The 14866-nt window shown below is 34.3% G+C and overlaps 1 protein-coding gene across 2 annotated transcripts; it reads right to left on the bottom strand.

The window, feature by feature from the left end:
* Positions 1-4359: 4359 nt before the first annotated feature.
* On the bottom strand, positions 4360-9858 carry LOC112039336 (serine/threonine-protein kinase 52). 2 transcript variants are annotated; one of them, XM_065768310.1, is made up of 7 exons: positions 8793-9858; positions 8654-8716; positions 6540-6661; positions 6083-6291; positions 5809-5983; positions 5452-5586; positions 4360-4710 (listed from the first exon to the last, which is right to left on the bottom strand). In XM_065768310.1, exons 1-7 carry the CDS (start codon positions 9154-9156, stop codon positions 4504-4506), a joined length of 1275 nt encoding a protein of 424 aa, XP_065624382.1. In that variant the 5' UTR covers positions 9157-9858; the 3' UTR covers positions 4360-4503. The 2 variants fall into 2 exon arrangements, with proteins under 2 accessions (XP_065624382.1, XP_023927977.2); XM_024072209.2 differs by lacking the exon at positions 8654-8716 and having other exon boundaries at positions 8793-9857.
* Positions 9859-14866: the final 5008 nt, after the last annotated feature.

Below are 14866 nucleotides of genomic sequence, written 5' to 3'. Positions count from 1 at the left end.
AAAAGATTTTGAAAAATGTGAAACTTGTAGTCAAGCTAAGATTACAAAAAGACCTTATAAAAGTGTTGTAAGAAATACTGAATTACGTGAGTTAATTCACTCTGATTTATGTGAATTTAGGGGAACTTGAACTCATGGAAGAAATAGATATATTATCACTTTTATTGATGATTTCTCAAAATATACAACTATTTATTTGTTGAAAAATAAAAGTCATGCGTTTGAAAATTTTCAAGATTTTTAAAAAGAAGTTGAAAATCAATTCGGTAGAAAAATAAAAAGAATAAAGAAGTGATAGAGGCCGTGAGTATGAATCAAGTACATTCAACTCATTTGTTTAGTCTTTGGGAATTATCCATGAAACTATTGCATCACATTCACCTGCTTCCAATGGTGTGGTTGAAAGAAAAAATAGAATTCTAATTGAGTTAACAAATTGCTATGTTAATTGAATCTGATGCATCTTTACATTTTTGGAGTAAAGCTATTTTAACTACATGTCATGTTTTGAATAGGGTGCCACATAAAAAGTCACATACTACACCTTTTGAGATGTAGAAAGGACATAAACCAAATTTGAGATATTTGAGAGTGTGGGGTTGTCTTATTTATGTAAGGCTTACTGACCTTAAAATACCTAAATTTGGTATAAGAGCTATTCTTATACTTTTCTTGGTTATGCGATTAATAGTGCTGCCTAAAGATTTTTTGATCTTGAAAACAAAATAATTTTTGAATCTAGTGACGCAATTTTTCATGAAGAAACTTCTCCTTTTAAATTGAAAAATAGTGGGGGAGAAGAAAATATTTTGTCTCAACCTAATTCTTCTACTTCTCACTTACAAAATCAAGAAAATTTTGAAATAGAACCTAGAAGAAGTAAAAGAGCTAGAGTTGAAAAGGATTTTAGTCTTGATTATTATGTTTTTAACATTGAGAAAAACCCTCAAAATTTAAAAAAAGCTTTAATATCACCTGATGCTAAAAGGTTGTAAATGATGAGATGAAATCTCTGATTTCTAATAAAATTTGGAAATTAGTAGATCTTCCACCGAGTTGTAAGACCATAGGTTGTAAATGGGTCCTTAGAAAAAATTTAAAACTGTATGGATCAATAGATAAGTTTAAAACTAAACTTGTTGCAAAAAGCTTTAAACAAAAAGTTGATCTTGATTTCTTTGGTACATTTTCTTCAGTAACAAGAATCACATCTATTAGATTGTTAATTGCTATTGCTGCAATTTTTCATTTGAAAATTCATCAAATTGATGTAAAAACTACTTTTCTAAATGGGGACTTAGAGGAAGAGATTTATATGAATCAACCCGAAGGCTCTGTAGAGCCTAGATAAGAAAGCAAGGTACGTAAGCTAACTAAATCCCTATATGTCTTAAAATAGGCACCAAAATAGTGGCATAAAAGGTTTGATTCCTGCATGACTAAGAATGATTATAAATCAAATGAATGTAATAAGTCTATTTATTCTAAATCATGAAAGAATTTACATATTATTATTAGTTTTTATGTGGATGATATGTTGATTTTTGGCTCAAATATACATGTTATAAATGAGACAAAAAAAATATGCTTAAAAGCCATTATCTTGGTGAAGCTAATTTTATTTTGGGCATGAAAATTATAAAAACATGTGATGGAATATTTCTTAATCAATCACATTATGTTGAGAAAATTTTGAGAAAATATTAATTTTCATGATCACAAAAGTGGAGCTACTCCTTTTGATTCTAGTGTTCATTTATTTCTTGTGAATAATGATAATGAGATTTTTAATCAAAAAGATTCTGCTAGCATTATTGGTAGTTTGTGTTATACTATTGATTGTATACTATTGATTGTACTAGACTTGACATTACATATGCAATAGGAGTGCTTAGCAAATTTACTAGCAAACCTAATAGAGATCATTGGCTAGCTATTGAGCAAGTCATGGGATATTCAATTGATACCAAAAGTTATGGATTATTTTATAAAAAGTACCCTGCTGTAATTAAAGCTTTTAGTGATGCCAATTAGAATACTTTGTCAGGTGATTCTCTCTCTACCACTGGTTATATTTTTTTCCTTAGGTAGTGGTGCTATTTGTTGGAAATCCAAAAAGCAAACAATAATTGCTAAAACAATGCAAGTTGAATTAAAAGCATTAGCTGCAACTAGTGAAAAGGCATATTGGCTTAAAGATTTGTTGTATGAAATTCCATTTTAGGAAAAGCCAATTCCACCTATATTATTCATTGTGATAGCATTGTCGCAATTGGTAAAGTTAAAAACTGTTATTACAACGGTAAATCCAGATCTATAAGAAGAAAGCACGAAACCGCGCGATCTTATTTAAGTAGCAGCACCATAACTGTGAATTATATTAAATCTAATGATAATCTTGCAAATCCATTTACCAAGGCCTTGGTAAAAGATAAGGTCTGGAATACATCGAAGGGGATGAGACTAAAATTCATAAAATCATGAGCCATGTATGAGGATACACAAACCGAAGGACCAAAGATCCTGAGAATTGGGTTCAATGTGAAAAATGAACCATATGATGGTTGTAAGAAATGCACTATTTTTTTTTAAGTATTTATTTTGTAAATAAATTTTTAATTGTTCATCACTATGATATAAGTGCATTTATTCAATGGTATGGAGAGGCTGAGTAAAAAAACTCTTTATAAAATTTGTAACTCGTATGAGTGGGGTGTCAGAATTATAGGAGCAGTCTTAACAAAATTTCACCTATGTGAGAGTGAGGGTGGGGCCGCTCCCTATGAGATTTGGACTTAATCTCAAATACACTCATGAAACTGAGATAAGCAAATGACCATAAAGTACTAGCTATAAAAGTTCATGTCAACACCTAGATTGTTATGTGTAAGCAATGACGCTTAATTTCCCCAAAGCATCACTACTTAGTTCAAGTCGGAGACCACTACAACTCTAGAGTTGAGATCGCTATTTTACTAAGTAAAGGTTCAAAGCACACCTTCATGATGCATAGTGACCCGTCTTTGCTTAGTCATCTCTCTTTAACTAAAATAATTTTAATATTAAAATGAGTGGGCGATTGTTGGAGCATTTTAATATTAATTAATTAAAATGAATTTATATTATAACATAATTGTAAACATGTGAGAGTTAATATGGAAGATGGGGAGTTAGAGAAATTATTTAATCCCACATTGAAAATGAGAGAGACTATGTTATTCTTTTTAATTATGGTGATTAATAGGCTAATATGTATTGGTTCAGATATTGGGCTAGATATGTGTGCAAGGGGGAGGTGCTTATACAGTAAAAAATAGAGAGGTTCTTGGCAAGGAAAGTTGTTCTTTCTGGTAGAGCAACCAACCAAGGGTTTGAATCTCCTCAAAGAGAGTAAGTGTTGCCTCAATTCAAATAGTGTTGTGTAATTTTTCTCTTCAAATTAATAATATTCAGAAGTATTATTCAGTTTCTCTTTGTGTTATTTTCATTATTATTGAGTTTGCACCTACACAACCTCTCACAAAGAAAGAGAGAGGTAATTACTGATTCGTAACACATTTCCATGATCTACCTATCTATAATTGGGGCTGATCATAAGTCCACCATCTCACTTTTTTCAAATTGGACCTTGTGATAAGCACAATTCTTTTGTGCAAAACAAGCCGATTCCCACTCACAACATAGAACATGTTCATCCCAATAATATGCCAAACACGCAATGGGCAGAGAGAATAGTCTTTCATGGTTATTCATATGAATCATAAACTCACGATCTCACCCTCTACCTTATTTTTATAAAAAGAGGTCTTACCATAGTTTAACAATGAAATTAAATTCACAAATACTCCTAACTGTACTTCATGAAGCTTGAAGGCAATGTTTAAATTACAGACCAAACCCAAATAAAGTATGTCCATAATAAGCCCAATCCAACTCATTACCAAAGGTTATGCCGCATTGCCGAAGAGTTGCATCTCTTGACATAATAAGCCCAATCCAATTCATTACCTAAGGTTATGTCGCATTGCCAAAGAGTTGCATCTCTTGACTATATATCCTTTGATTATCTATAAGCTTCTCTCTTGCTTTTCTCACCAAATTCATTTGAACATTTAGCTTATGGATGTTGTGTCTCTTGTAACAAACTCCAACATACTAGTCTCAATAATATTCATTTCGTGAGAGGCATTATAGAACACTTATATAGATCCTGCATATTGTAAGATTAATCATAGAGAAGGTATGCGTAGAAACAAATGGTTTTTTTTCTTTTTTTGTTCGTCGTTTCTGCTTTTTAACAGACAGATTATTGTATTTCTTGGGATTTGCTTAGTTATGTAACAAATACAAAGTTGCAGGAAACCACAAACCATGCTACTAATATTATGCAACAAAAGTGATTACAGTTATAAATTGTTGCCCCACTAATCTCTATACTCATTTGCAAGTCAAGCAAACTAGTTCTGCAAGGCTAACTTCATTTGCACTTGTAATATGATACTATTATGGGCCACGAGCTGTGCTGAAACAGAAACAACCATTAACCTGGTCATCAGGAATCATGCCACCACCCTTGCTAGTGTCTAATGCTTCTAACAGTCTCACCACCTCATCCATGTCTGGACGTTTCTCTGGGTGTGCATCCCAACATTTTCGCATGATGCTCGCCAATGAACTTGGACAACATCTTGGGATTTCTGGGCGTAAGTTCTGTCAAAAACAATTTCAAACACATTTCATCAACATAGCATCACTTTTTATGGTAGGCAAGTGTGTGCGTTTGCCAACACAGCTTTTTAAAATCTTGTTTTTTTGCAAACATAACTTTCAGCAAAAAGTCAGATTCTATGACCTAGAGCACCCAGATAAAACACCTAAAGATAGAAGCCATCTAGGGATCAGGGCTGAATATATTCCAACCTTAAACGCGGCCCCTAGGCCAAAAGCCCGCATGGAAAGATAGACATTTGCTACATGGTGCAATGAATAAGGTACCATTTTATATAAGGAAAAAACATGCATACGGTTTTCCAATATTTGGAGATAAGCGAATTGTAAGTCGAAGGAAAATAAACTAGTCAAAATTTCTTAAGGCCAACTATTGACCTTTCACAGGTTTGGAAGTAAACTAAGCAGTACCTAAGATTGCAGAAAATTTTTGGCGATCAAAATGATTCAAAGACCCCAGACAAATAATTTTAAGGCCATTTAAGCTAGAACATAGATATTAAGCATATAATTTATATCACTAGGCACTGGAGTAAAAAGATTTGAATTTTATAAATCAATGAAGTTTTCTTTTTAAATAAAATAAAATAAAAGGCAATGCCAAAGGATGTTTCCAAGTAGACTAGTTGATAATTGCAGCGTTGAATTTCTGTATTTCATATACATATGTATAGTGAACTTGCTAAAGAACCTAAGTAGTGTTGTTATGAACAAAAAACGAACCTGTCGCACAACTGCAGATGAAACTTCAGCAAAACTAAGATTAGGATAAGGCATGTCACAGCAATAGATCTCCCACAAGCATATTCCAAAACTGTAGACATCACATTTTCTATTGTAGGGCTTACCATCAAGGACCTGCAAAAATTATCTTCTTAAAGTTGTCTCTAGCTTTAAGCAAAGGGAAATTATAGCCAGAAATAGGGAGTATAACAACTTGCTTCGAATCTTTAGTGACTCATTTTTGCTTCTAAGGGACTCAAAATGAAACACACGACTAATTTGTGGAATTGAACATTATATGGTTATGATACTCCCAATTGTAGACATGACTGAATTCTGTAAAAAAGGAGTGGGCACCTCTGGGGCCATGTACCCAAGGGTACCAGTTTCTCCAGTCATGTCCTTTGGGTTTTGGGCTTCAACACGAGCAACCCCAAAATCAGCAATTTTCAAAGTTCTCTGAGAATCCAGCAGCATATTTTCCGTTTTGACATCACGATGTACAATCTTTTTTGAATGAAGATAACTCAACCTGCAAGGTTGGATTAAAGAATACATAGTCATGATCCAATAATTTAAATCCAACAGCACACCGTAATAAACTCCAGCCTAATATAATTAATATACTTACCCTCTAGAGAGATCCAAAGCAATTTGAATGACAACCTTAAAGGCAAGTTTCTTTCTCACATTCCTAATTAAAAACTTCTTTAAAGTCCCACCCGGAAGGTACTCAACAACAACACAACATGCCCTGGATGGAAGAGGATTATGACCTTCACCTGATTCATTCTTCAAGGGGAATTTGAGATTCGAAGTTCCCATTGAAGCTCCAATAAACTGTTGAAAAGATTATTTGAATTTAAAACTTAACGTAAATAAACTATTGAAGTTAACACAACTTAACTCAATTGGGCCTCAGTTCTATTGTTATCACTTGACAAAAAGATAAAAGTTTTTCTCTTGTTATCAAATATAACCAGACAATGATTATTTTTTAAACTCTTTGTGTGCATGTGCATGCATGTGTGGACTGACTGTAAAAATGCATGGTATCATAGTATCCGTCAAAGATGCATAAATTCTACCTTTGTAACATTTGGATGGTCAAGCTTATGCCAAACAGCAACTTCCTGCCGAAATGACGCCCTAAGAGCAGCAGTTTCAGCAGCTGTGGCAATACCATCCTCTCCCCAGTCCAATAGCTTCACTATAAATATTAAGAATAACAGTGGGCAGTCAGTCCTCTCAAAAATTTTATCTATATACAGAAATGAGATAATTTAATGCTATTGAACTGTTCAGCAATGTTTCAGGGGTTATTTCATAGAACTGAAAGCACACTGCTTTTTACAATTATTAAGGCTGATATTTGGCACATCATCATACTTACAAAGCACTCACAGACATGTACATATTTATGTATATATGGAAACACGCATAAATGTATTGCTTTCTGATATAATATAGTAAACCTCATAGTCCAAATTCAGAAGAAAAATACTACATCAACTTAATATTTAGCACAAAACACGTCAATGAGCTCTAGCTCAACTGTCACCTCCTGCACTACACGCAGTTAAAAGAAATTTAGCAATCAAGTCCTCAGTTTGACTGATGCTTAATGAATTGAAGCTGATATAATGACACTACTACGTAAATTTAATCATTTAACATTATTCTATTAGGTATCAGAATACTATTTGATTATAAAGTTTCTAGCACAGTATCTGTCATCCATTGGAAGCAAATGTTGACAGACACCCAGCACTTTCTATGGGAGTCCCAACAAAAATAAATCACATGAATCTTTGGACTAAGCATCTAGTTTGCACCTTGGGAGCAGGAATGGAGATAATTTAGGAAATGAAGTGGACAGACAGCCAAAAACCTAATACAGCTATACAAGGTTACAGCAAATGATAACATAAAAATACTAACCTAAAAGACTGTTACCTTCTATATGACATCCAATTTTAAGAACTGTAACCAAAATGTTACTAAGTATTAACATAATGGAAATTTTTTAAAAATGTTCCAAGAGATTGAGGAGACATTACATCATACAAGCATCTTCAATTTTGGGGAAATAACATAGAAAACAGATTTCTCTAAAGTTTTAATCAGATTTTAGTTGTTAACAGAAACAGGATTCTGCAAAGGCAATCACTGAGAATAAATTTAGCAGATTTTTCAAAGATAAAAAAGTCAAATCTGAACCAAGATTGAAACTTTAAAACTCCCAAGAAACGAATGTCTCTATGATTTCAAAGGAAAACATTTTCTACTAACAGTAAAATTTCAACAAATAACACTAAGTACAGACAAATACAGCAGGCCACTTCTCCATATAAAAATTGGTATGTTAGACACTTGAGAACATGGCACCTACATTGAATAGTTAAATATTTTACAAATTTTCTTCTCATTAACTTAACATATAGGCAGAACTTAATAGCGGATTGCATATGTTTATTGTTTTACTATCTATCGTTCTTCAGAATATATTAGTGCACGCTTGAAATTGCACAAAATACCTACCCAATCCCCTAAGCAAAGGTTTCTTTTAAAACCATAAAAGATATGATATACAACATACTGTTGAAGGTATGTTGGGCTTGGCCTTCAAGGGATATTCAAAAGCTTCAATATGCAGCCTCTAAATACAAATTGAGGAAGGATCATGCCTCAAAATGAGTGGCCCTTACACATGATGAAAGCCACACCTTGTAAAACTCATCATATATCACACGTGTGCTGCTTATTCCTGCCCCAAACTAAGGATTGTCAGCACAAGAATTTGATTGAAATAATTAATTTATACAAACAGCTGTTGGGTTTTGAACCCATGAGCCATGGCCACACCCCCACCTTATTCTTAGAGGGGGAGGAGGTGAGTTAAAAGCACAGAATCAGAAATTGAAATCCACGATTCAGGATTTGAAGGTCTGAAAAATCGTTTAGCACTGTTCCTAGCAATATACTTCACAAGGTACTTTTTTTTAAAATATTTTTTGATAGGTAACACAAGGTACTTTTTCTTCACTCTAGTTTAACTAATAGTTTGAATTCATTATAAAGCATGCACCCAATTTTTAAACAATGGAACACTAAGAATAAGATAGCCAAAAACATAAATCTAACAAAGTAAGTATATCATTAAGAGAGATATATGATTTACTTGTTGATAAGTTATACTCACACTCAGTGGTTCTTGAACCCATGGCCTCACCCTTCATCCCATTATTATGGGAGAAGCAAGTGCCTGTTGAGCGATACCTCATTGGCAGGATATATGATGAATTCTTAAACAAGGAAAGCAGGATGACTGATCAAATTACCTGCAACATCTTGGCCATCATAGACACCTCGGTATACTGTCCCATAAGTCCCATGAGCTATAACATTTCTTAGATCCAATTTAGCCAATTCAATCTCCCACTCTTCCTTGTGAGTCTTCACCTCCCTGTCTTTTGACCAAACCCGGCTCAAGTGCTTTTCCAGCTGAATATCCAAGCTTTTGAAGTCAATCATATCAGCCCTGAAAAACATATCCTTGCTACTAATAATTCCCACATCATTCACTTTTGAGCTCAAGGCCTCCTCTTTGGAATTAGACACTTTCAAAGCAATGTCTACTTCATGATTTTTGGACTTGTCAGCTGCCATGACAGCTCCAAATCCTTCACCGTTACTCAAATCCATTTTAAATCAGAAATTTCAGAAAAAGCAAAAAACAAAGGAAACCCAAAAATACTCAATAAGTTTTTTCTTCAAAAACAGGACTAATTGTAGTAAAAAAAAATGGACTGTATTTCATAGATAACATTTATTTGCTTTTCAGTTCAAACCAAAAATAACAAAATAATTTTGAAATAATCGAAATGGGCAATGAAAAAACTCAAAAAAGTTAAGACTTTTTCTTACTCAGTTGTCAATAATAGATTTCAAAATCAAAATTTTCAAAAAAAAAGGAAAATTTGAATCCAACCCCACAAAACTAGGAGCTCAAAACCCTGAGTTTATCATAAATATTCAAATTTGGCAATTCTCTGGAAGAACCAAAAAACCCAATGCAACAAATACAGAAAATAACTAGTATAATATTAAAAATTAACTAAAACACTAATTAAAAAAACTCATCCCCACAGAAAAGAAAAAGAAAGAGGGACAAAAACCCAAAAACAAAAAGGTAGTGGGGGTGATGAATAGGTGGATTCGAAAGGAAAGTAAGGAGCTTTGTGGACAAGATTTGAGGAATGAAAGAGGAAGGAAGCAATTAAAAAAAAAAAAGTACAGAACAAGAAGGAAAAAAATAGAAAGAAAAGGGAAATCTAAAGTGAAGCAAATTTGAGAGAGAGAAGATAAGAGAGGCGCGGAGTTGTGGCCTAGATTAGCTGCGTGACTGTTTCAAAATCAAACATATATTCTATGTAGTTGTTGTACTTGGATACGCTGTAATTTAACGGATTTACCGGTCATTTGAGTTGCTTTTCCTTTCTTTTCTTTTTTTCATAATTTCTGCAATTGAATTGACGTAATTGCCCTCTCTCTTTTTGTCAGGATTCTGCGTAAATTTATGGCATGTTTGGATGGAGGAAAGAAGAAGGGACAGTAGAGGGAAGTACAGTAGAGTTGGCTAAAAATAAGCTAATTTTGTATTAAATCTATTATACTCTACTCTACTCCTCCTCCTTCTCCCTCAATCCAAACGGACCATTAAGTATAGTTATTTAAGTTCACTAATTATACCCAAAGACATAGCTGTATTGAATATAATTGTCGTTAGAAAAATTAATATTGTTTATATTACCATGTATTTGACTTTAATTAGAAAACATAATGCCCTGCACTTAAGGAACTATATTTTAGTTTTGCAATTTTTAATAGTTCAAACCAAAAATTAACTAAATTAAAATTAGGTATATATGACACTGGTAAAGAAAACCTCTAGAATGACCTAAATAACAAATAATATTGTTTTGTTTTAGGCAATGATAATAATAAGAGGAGACTAACCAAGGTGTAAAGAGTAATGCTAAGTATACAATTATTTTTACCAATTTTTACATAATTGTAAATATGACAAGTTATGATTAGAACCAGCGCATTAATTCAGCACCAATCACAACATATCAACTCTATGAAAAAGATTATAGAAAAAATTTAAGTAATGCTAGGATTGCTACAAATTTTAGTATATAAGTCTACAAACAGATGTGTCACTAATCATAAACAATAATTTGATATATATTTAAGAGTTAAGTTCAAGATATATCTATTGTAACAGTTTAAAGTTTAAACAATGTTATACTACTCAATATTTTTTTCATTGCACAAGAATTTTGACAAAGTCTACCGTTGAATAATGGTTGCGTTTATTTTGGGTGTAAATGATTTTCGGAAAATATTTTACACTCAGCAACGTGTTTGGGTGCACATGTAAAATAAAGTTTTCCGGAAAATGAATAACTTTGACCGTAAAATAAAGCCTTTGACTCGGAAAATCATTTACGTTTGGTTTTACCTTCAAATGATTTTCGAACTCACAGAAACCCAAAGAGAGAGAGAGAAAGAGCAAGAAGAGAGAGTGAGCTGGATCGCACCCCAACCCCAGACGCGCCAGCAAGATCGCGCTTTCGAGATCGCACTGCCAAGATCGTGCCACATGAAGCCTGCTGCCGTTTGACCGATCTAGTCGCCCATGACCCACCCATGCCCGATCTCTCTCTTTCTCGATCTCCCTCTCCCTTTCCCTCAATTTGCGATCACTCTCTCTTCCTCCTCCCTCTCTCAGTTTTGATTTTTGAACTGGGTCTGATCGTCGCTGCCGCCCTATAATTCACCTCGTCCTCCTCTGGGTCAAATCATCTCCTTTCAATCTCGTTGCCGTCACCCTCTGGATCAGATTGTCTCCTCTCAATCTTGTCGTCCGCCACTTGCCGATCTGCTTTCTCTCTTTGATCTCTATTTTTTTTTTTTTTTTTGGTGGTGGTGTGGGTAGTGGTGTTTTGGTGGTTTTTGCGTGACTGTTTCAAAATCAAACATATATTCTATGTAGTTGTTGTACTTGGATACGCTGTAATTTAACGGATTTACCGGTCATTTGAGTTGCTTTTCCTTTCTTTTCTTTTTTTCATAATTTCTGCAATTGAATTGACGTAATTGCCCTTTCTCTTTTTGTCAGGATTCTGCCTAAATTTATGGCCTGTTTGGATGGAGGAAAGAAGAAGGGACAGTGGAGGGAAGTAGAGTAAAGTTAGCTAAAAATAAGCTAATTTTGTATTAAATCTATTATACTCTACTCTACTCCTCCTCCTTCTCCCTCAATCCAAACGGGCCATTAGGTATAGTTATTTAGGTTCACTAACTATACCCAAAGACATAGCTGTATTGAATATAATTGTCGTTAGAAAAATTAATATTGTTTATATTACCATGTATTTGACTTTAATTAGAAAACATAATGCCCTGCACTTAAGGAACTATATTTTAGTTTTGCAATTTTTAATAGTTCAAACCAAAAATTAACTAAATTAAAATTAGGTATATATGACACTGGTAAAGAAAACCTCTAGAATGACCTAAATAACAAATAATATTGTTTTGTTTTAGGCAATGATAATAATAAGAGGAGACTAACCAAGGTGTAAAGAGTAATGCTAAGTATACAATTATTTTTACCAATTTTTACATAATTGTAAATATGACAAGTTATGATTAGAACCAGTGCATTAATTCAGCACCAATCACAACATATCAACTCTATGAAAAAGATTATAGAAAAAATTTAAGTAATGCTAGGATTGCTACAAATTTTAGTATATAAGTCTACAAACAGATGTGTCACTAATCATAAACAATAATTTGATATATATTTAAGAGTTAAGTTCAAGATATATCTATTGTAACAATTTAAAGTTTAAACAATGTTATACTACTCAATATTTTTTTCATTGCACAAGAATTTTGACGAAGTCTACCGTTGAATAATGGTTGCGTTTGTTTTGGGTGTAAATGATTTTCGGAAAATATTTTACACTCAGCAACGTGTTTGGGTGCACATGTAAAACAAAGTTTTCCGGAAAATGATTAACTTTGACTGTAAAATAAAGCCTTTGACTCGAAAAATCATTTACGTTTGGTTTTACCTTCAAATGATTTTCGGACTCACAGAAACCCAAAGAGAGAGAGAGAGAAAGAGCAAGAAGAGAGAGTGAGCTGGATCGCACCCCAACCCCAGACGCGCCAGCAAGATCGCGCTTTCGAGATCGCACTGCCGAGATCGTCTTGCTGAGATCGTGCCGCATGAAGCCTGCTACCGTTTGACCAATCTAGTCGCCCATGACCCACCCATGCCCAATCTCTCTCTTTCTCGATCTCCCTCTCCCTTTCCCTCAATTTGCGATCACTCTCTCTTCCTCCTCCCTCTCTCAGTTTTGATTTTTGAACTGGGTCTGATCGTCGCTGCCGCCCTATAATTCACCTCGTCCTCCTCTGGGTCAGATCATCTCCTCTCAATCTCGTCGCCGTCACCCTCTGGATCAGATTGTCTCCTCTCAATCTTGTCATCCGCCACTTACCGATCTGCTTTCTCTTTTTTTTTTGGGCTTGGTTCACCGCAGCTAAATGGATTGTTTACAAACCAAGTGTGCAGAGAACAAGAATCCTACAATACGTACATACTAACAAGTAAGAATATATGTATGAACAGCAAAGAAAACATCAAAGGAAAAACAAATATAATAATGAAACACACGAAATAACTGTTAAGGATCCTCAATCAGTATGAAATATTTCGTTATTTTTCTTAATTATGGATTACAATGCGTTCACTAAAACGAGTTACAAGGTCCAAATAAGCTCAAAATTTACAGACTTAAATGGCTATCTAAGCCTCTAAGACTTGTAAAGTTTGAATCCCTTTGAATCCAAGTATTTTCTACAGTGACTGTTTCTGGATACTCGGGCGATATTTCCTACTTTCTTTGAGTTTTTGACAGAGTTTTCTCAATGATTATGTTGTGATTGTCTCTTGCTGAATGCCCCTCAAATGTTGGTTGCTTCTCCCTTTTATATTGTCACTCTAGGTTTCCAGGGTATCACTGATTCCTCCCCTGCTCCCTTGGGTACCAGAGCCCACATTGTGCCAGCCCTTCTGATGACTAGTACTTTCCTTGTTTCTCATAGTTTTCTTCTTTTTGTGTGTTTCCCTAAAAGCTTCTTGCTAACTTTTCATTTTCTGGGATGTCCTTAGAAGGCTAACCTCCAATCTCTCTTCTTCAAGGCTTTTAAACCTTCCCTTTTTAGACTCAGCTTTTCGGTTGTCCTTCTTCTTGATATTTTTCCCATTGAGCTGAATCCATTCTTGCCAAATTAAAGGTTTTCCCCAGCTACTTCTCTTTATAGTTCTTCTTTCTGGGTTGCCCGAGGTACCAACCTCTTTGTTCATGAATTGTTACTTTCCAAGCCTTCTAGCTCTTCTTTGCATCATAGGGCAATTGAGAAGGACGCATTTGTCCTTTGTTTCTTGTGTTTTTGGGTACTCTTTTTGAATTGTCTCAATCTCCTCCTAGCTGTGGTGCACGCCCCGAGGATCCCGAGCCCCTGGCAGTCTCTGGGTATCTCGGCCCAGTTCTTTCACTACTCCCTTTGATTTTCTTATTTTGGATATGTTGGGCTTCCTCCCTTCCTCCTTCGTTTCATAGGCCCTAAGGCCTGTCCCTTCATGGGTTTTGGGCTTCAGATCTTTTGGGTTTACCATATTTCCATTGTGTGAGCTTAACTACTTTAATATTACTTTCTATGGAATTGACCCATTGTGCTATTTTGGGCCTTGGTATTATGATATTTTTAGACCTCAACAGTTACCAAACACTGAAAATCGTTTTCCAAACTATTTTCCATTGCACACCCAAACCCCGGATTTTAATTTCCTTATGGGAATTTATTTTCTCCTGCATTCATTTTACACTCGGAATTCGATTTAATCAACCAAACGCAGCCAACATTTTCTTCATAAACTGATTCTTGTAAAATTTTAAGATGATTAGACATCTAAACTATATCATCTATGACATGTTCGATTGACATGAAATTTGGCATAATTTTTATTTTATTTTTTTGATAATGTGATAGTTGGGAGAAGGGGATTTAAACCCTAGACCGCTTCTTTATTGAAAATATTATAAAATACCAGTTGAGTTATAAGTATTTGGCAAACTAACATGCATATTAAGAACATAAAAACACGTAATCTATTATAGGATTTTTCAAGATATTAATTTAGTATAATAAAAAGTTATTAGCTTTTGTAATATTGTGTAAATGACCTTTTATTTTGATTCCAAGGAAATGACCTTCTATTCAGTATAAGCACCTCCCCCACCCACCCGCACAAACATTTTCCCCCCCA

The sequence above is a fragment of the Quercus suber genome, unplaced genomic scaffold (genome assembly GCF_002906115.3).
Source record: "Quercus suber isolate HL8 unplaced genomic scaffold, Cork oak 2.0 scaffold_26, whole genome shotgun sequence".
Taxonomy (NCBI): domain Eukaryota; kingdom Viridiplantae; phylum Streptophyta; class Magnoliopsida; order Fagales; family Fagaceae; genus Quercus; species Quercus suber.
This window is presented reverse-complemented; position numbering and strand designations above follow the sequence as displayed.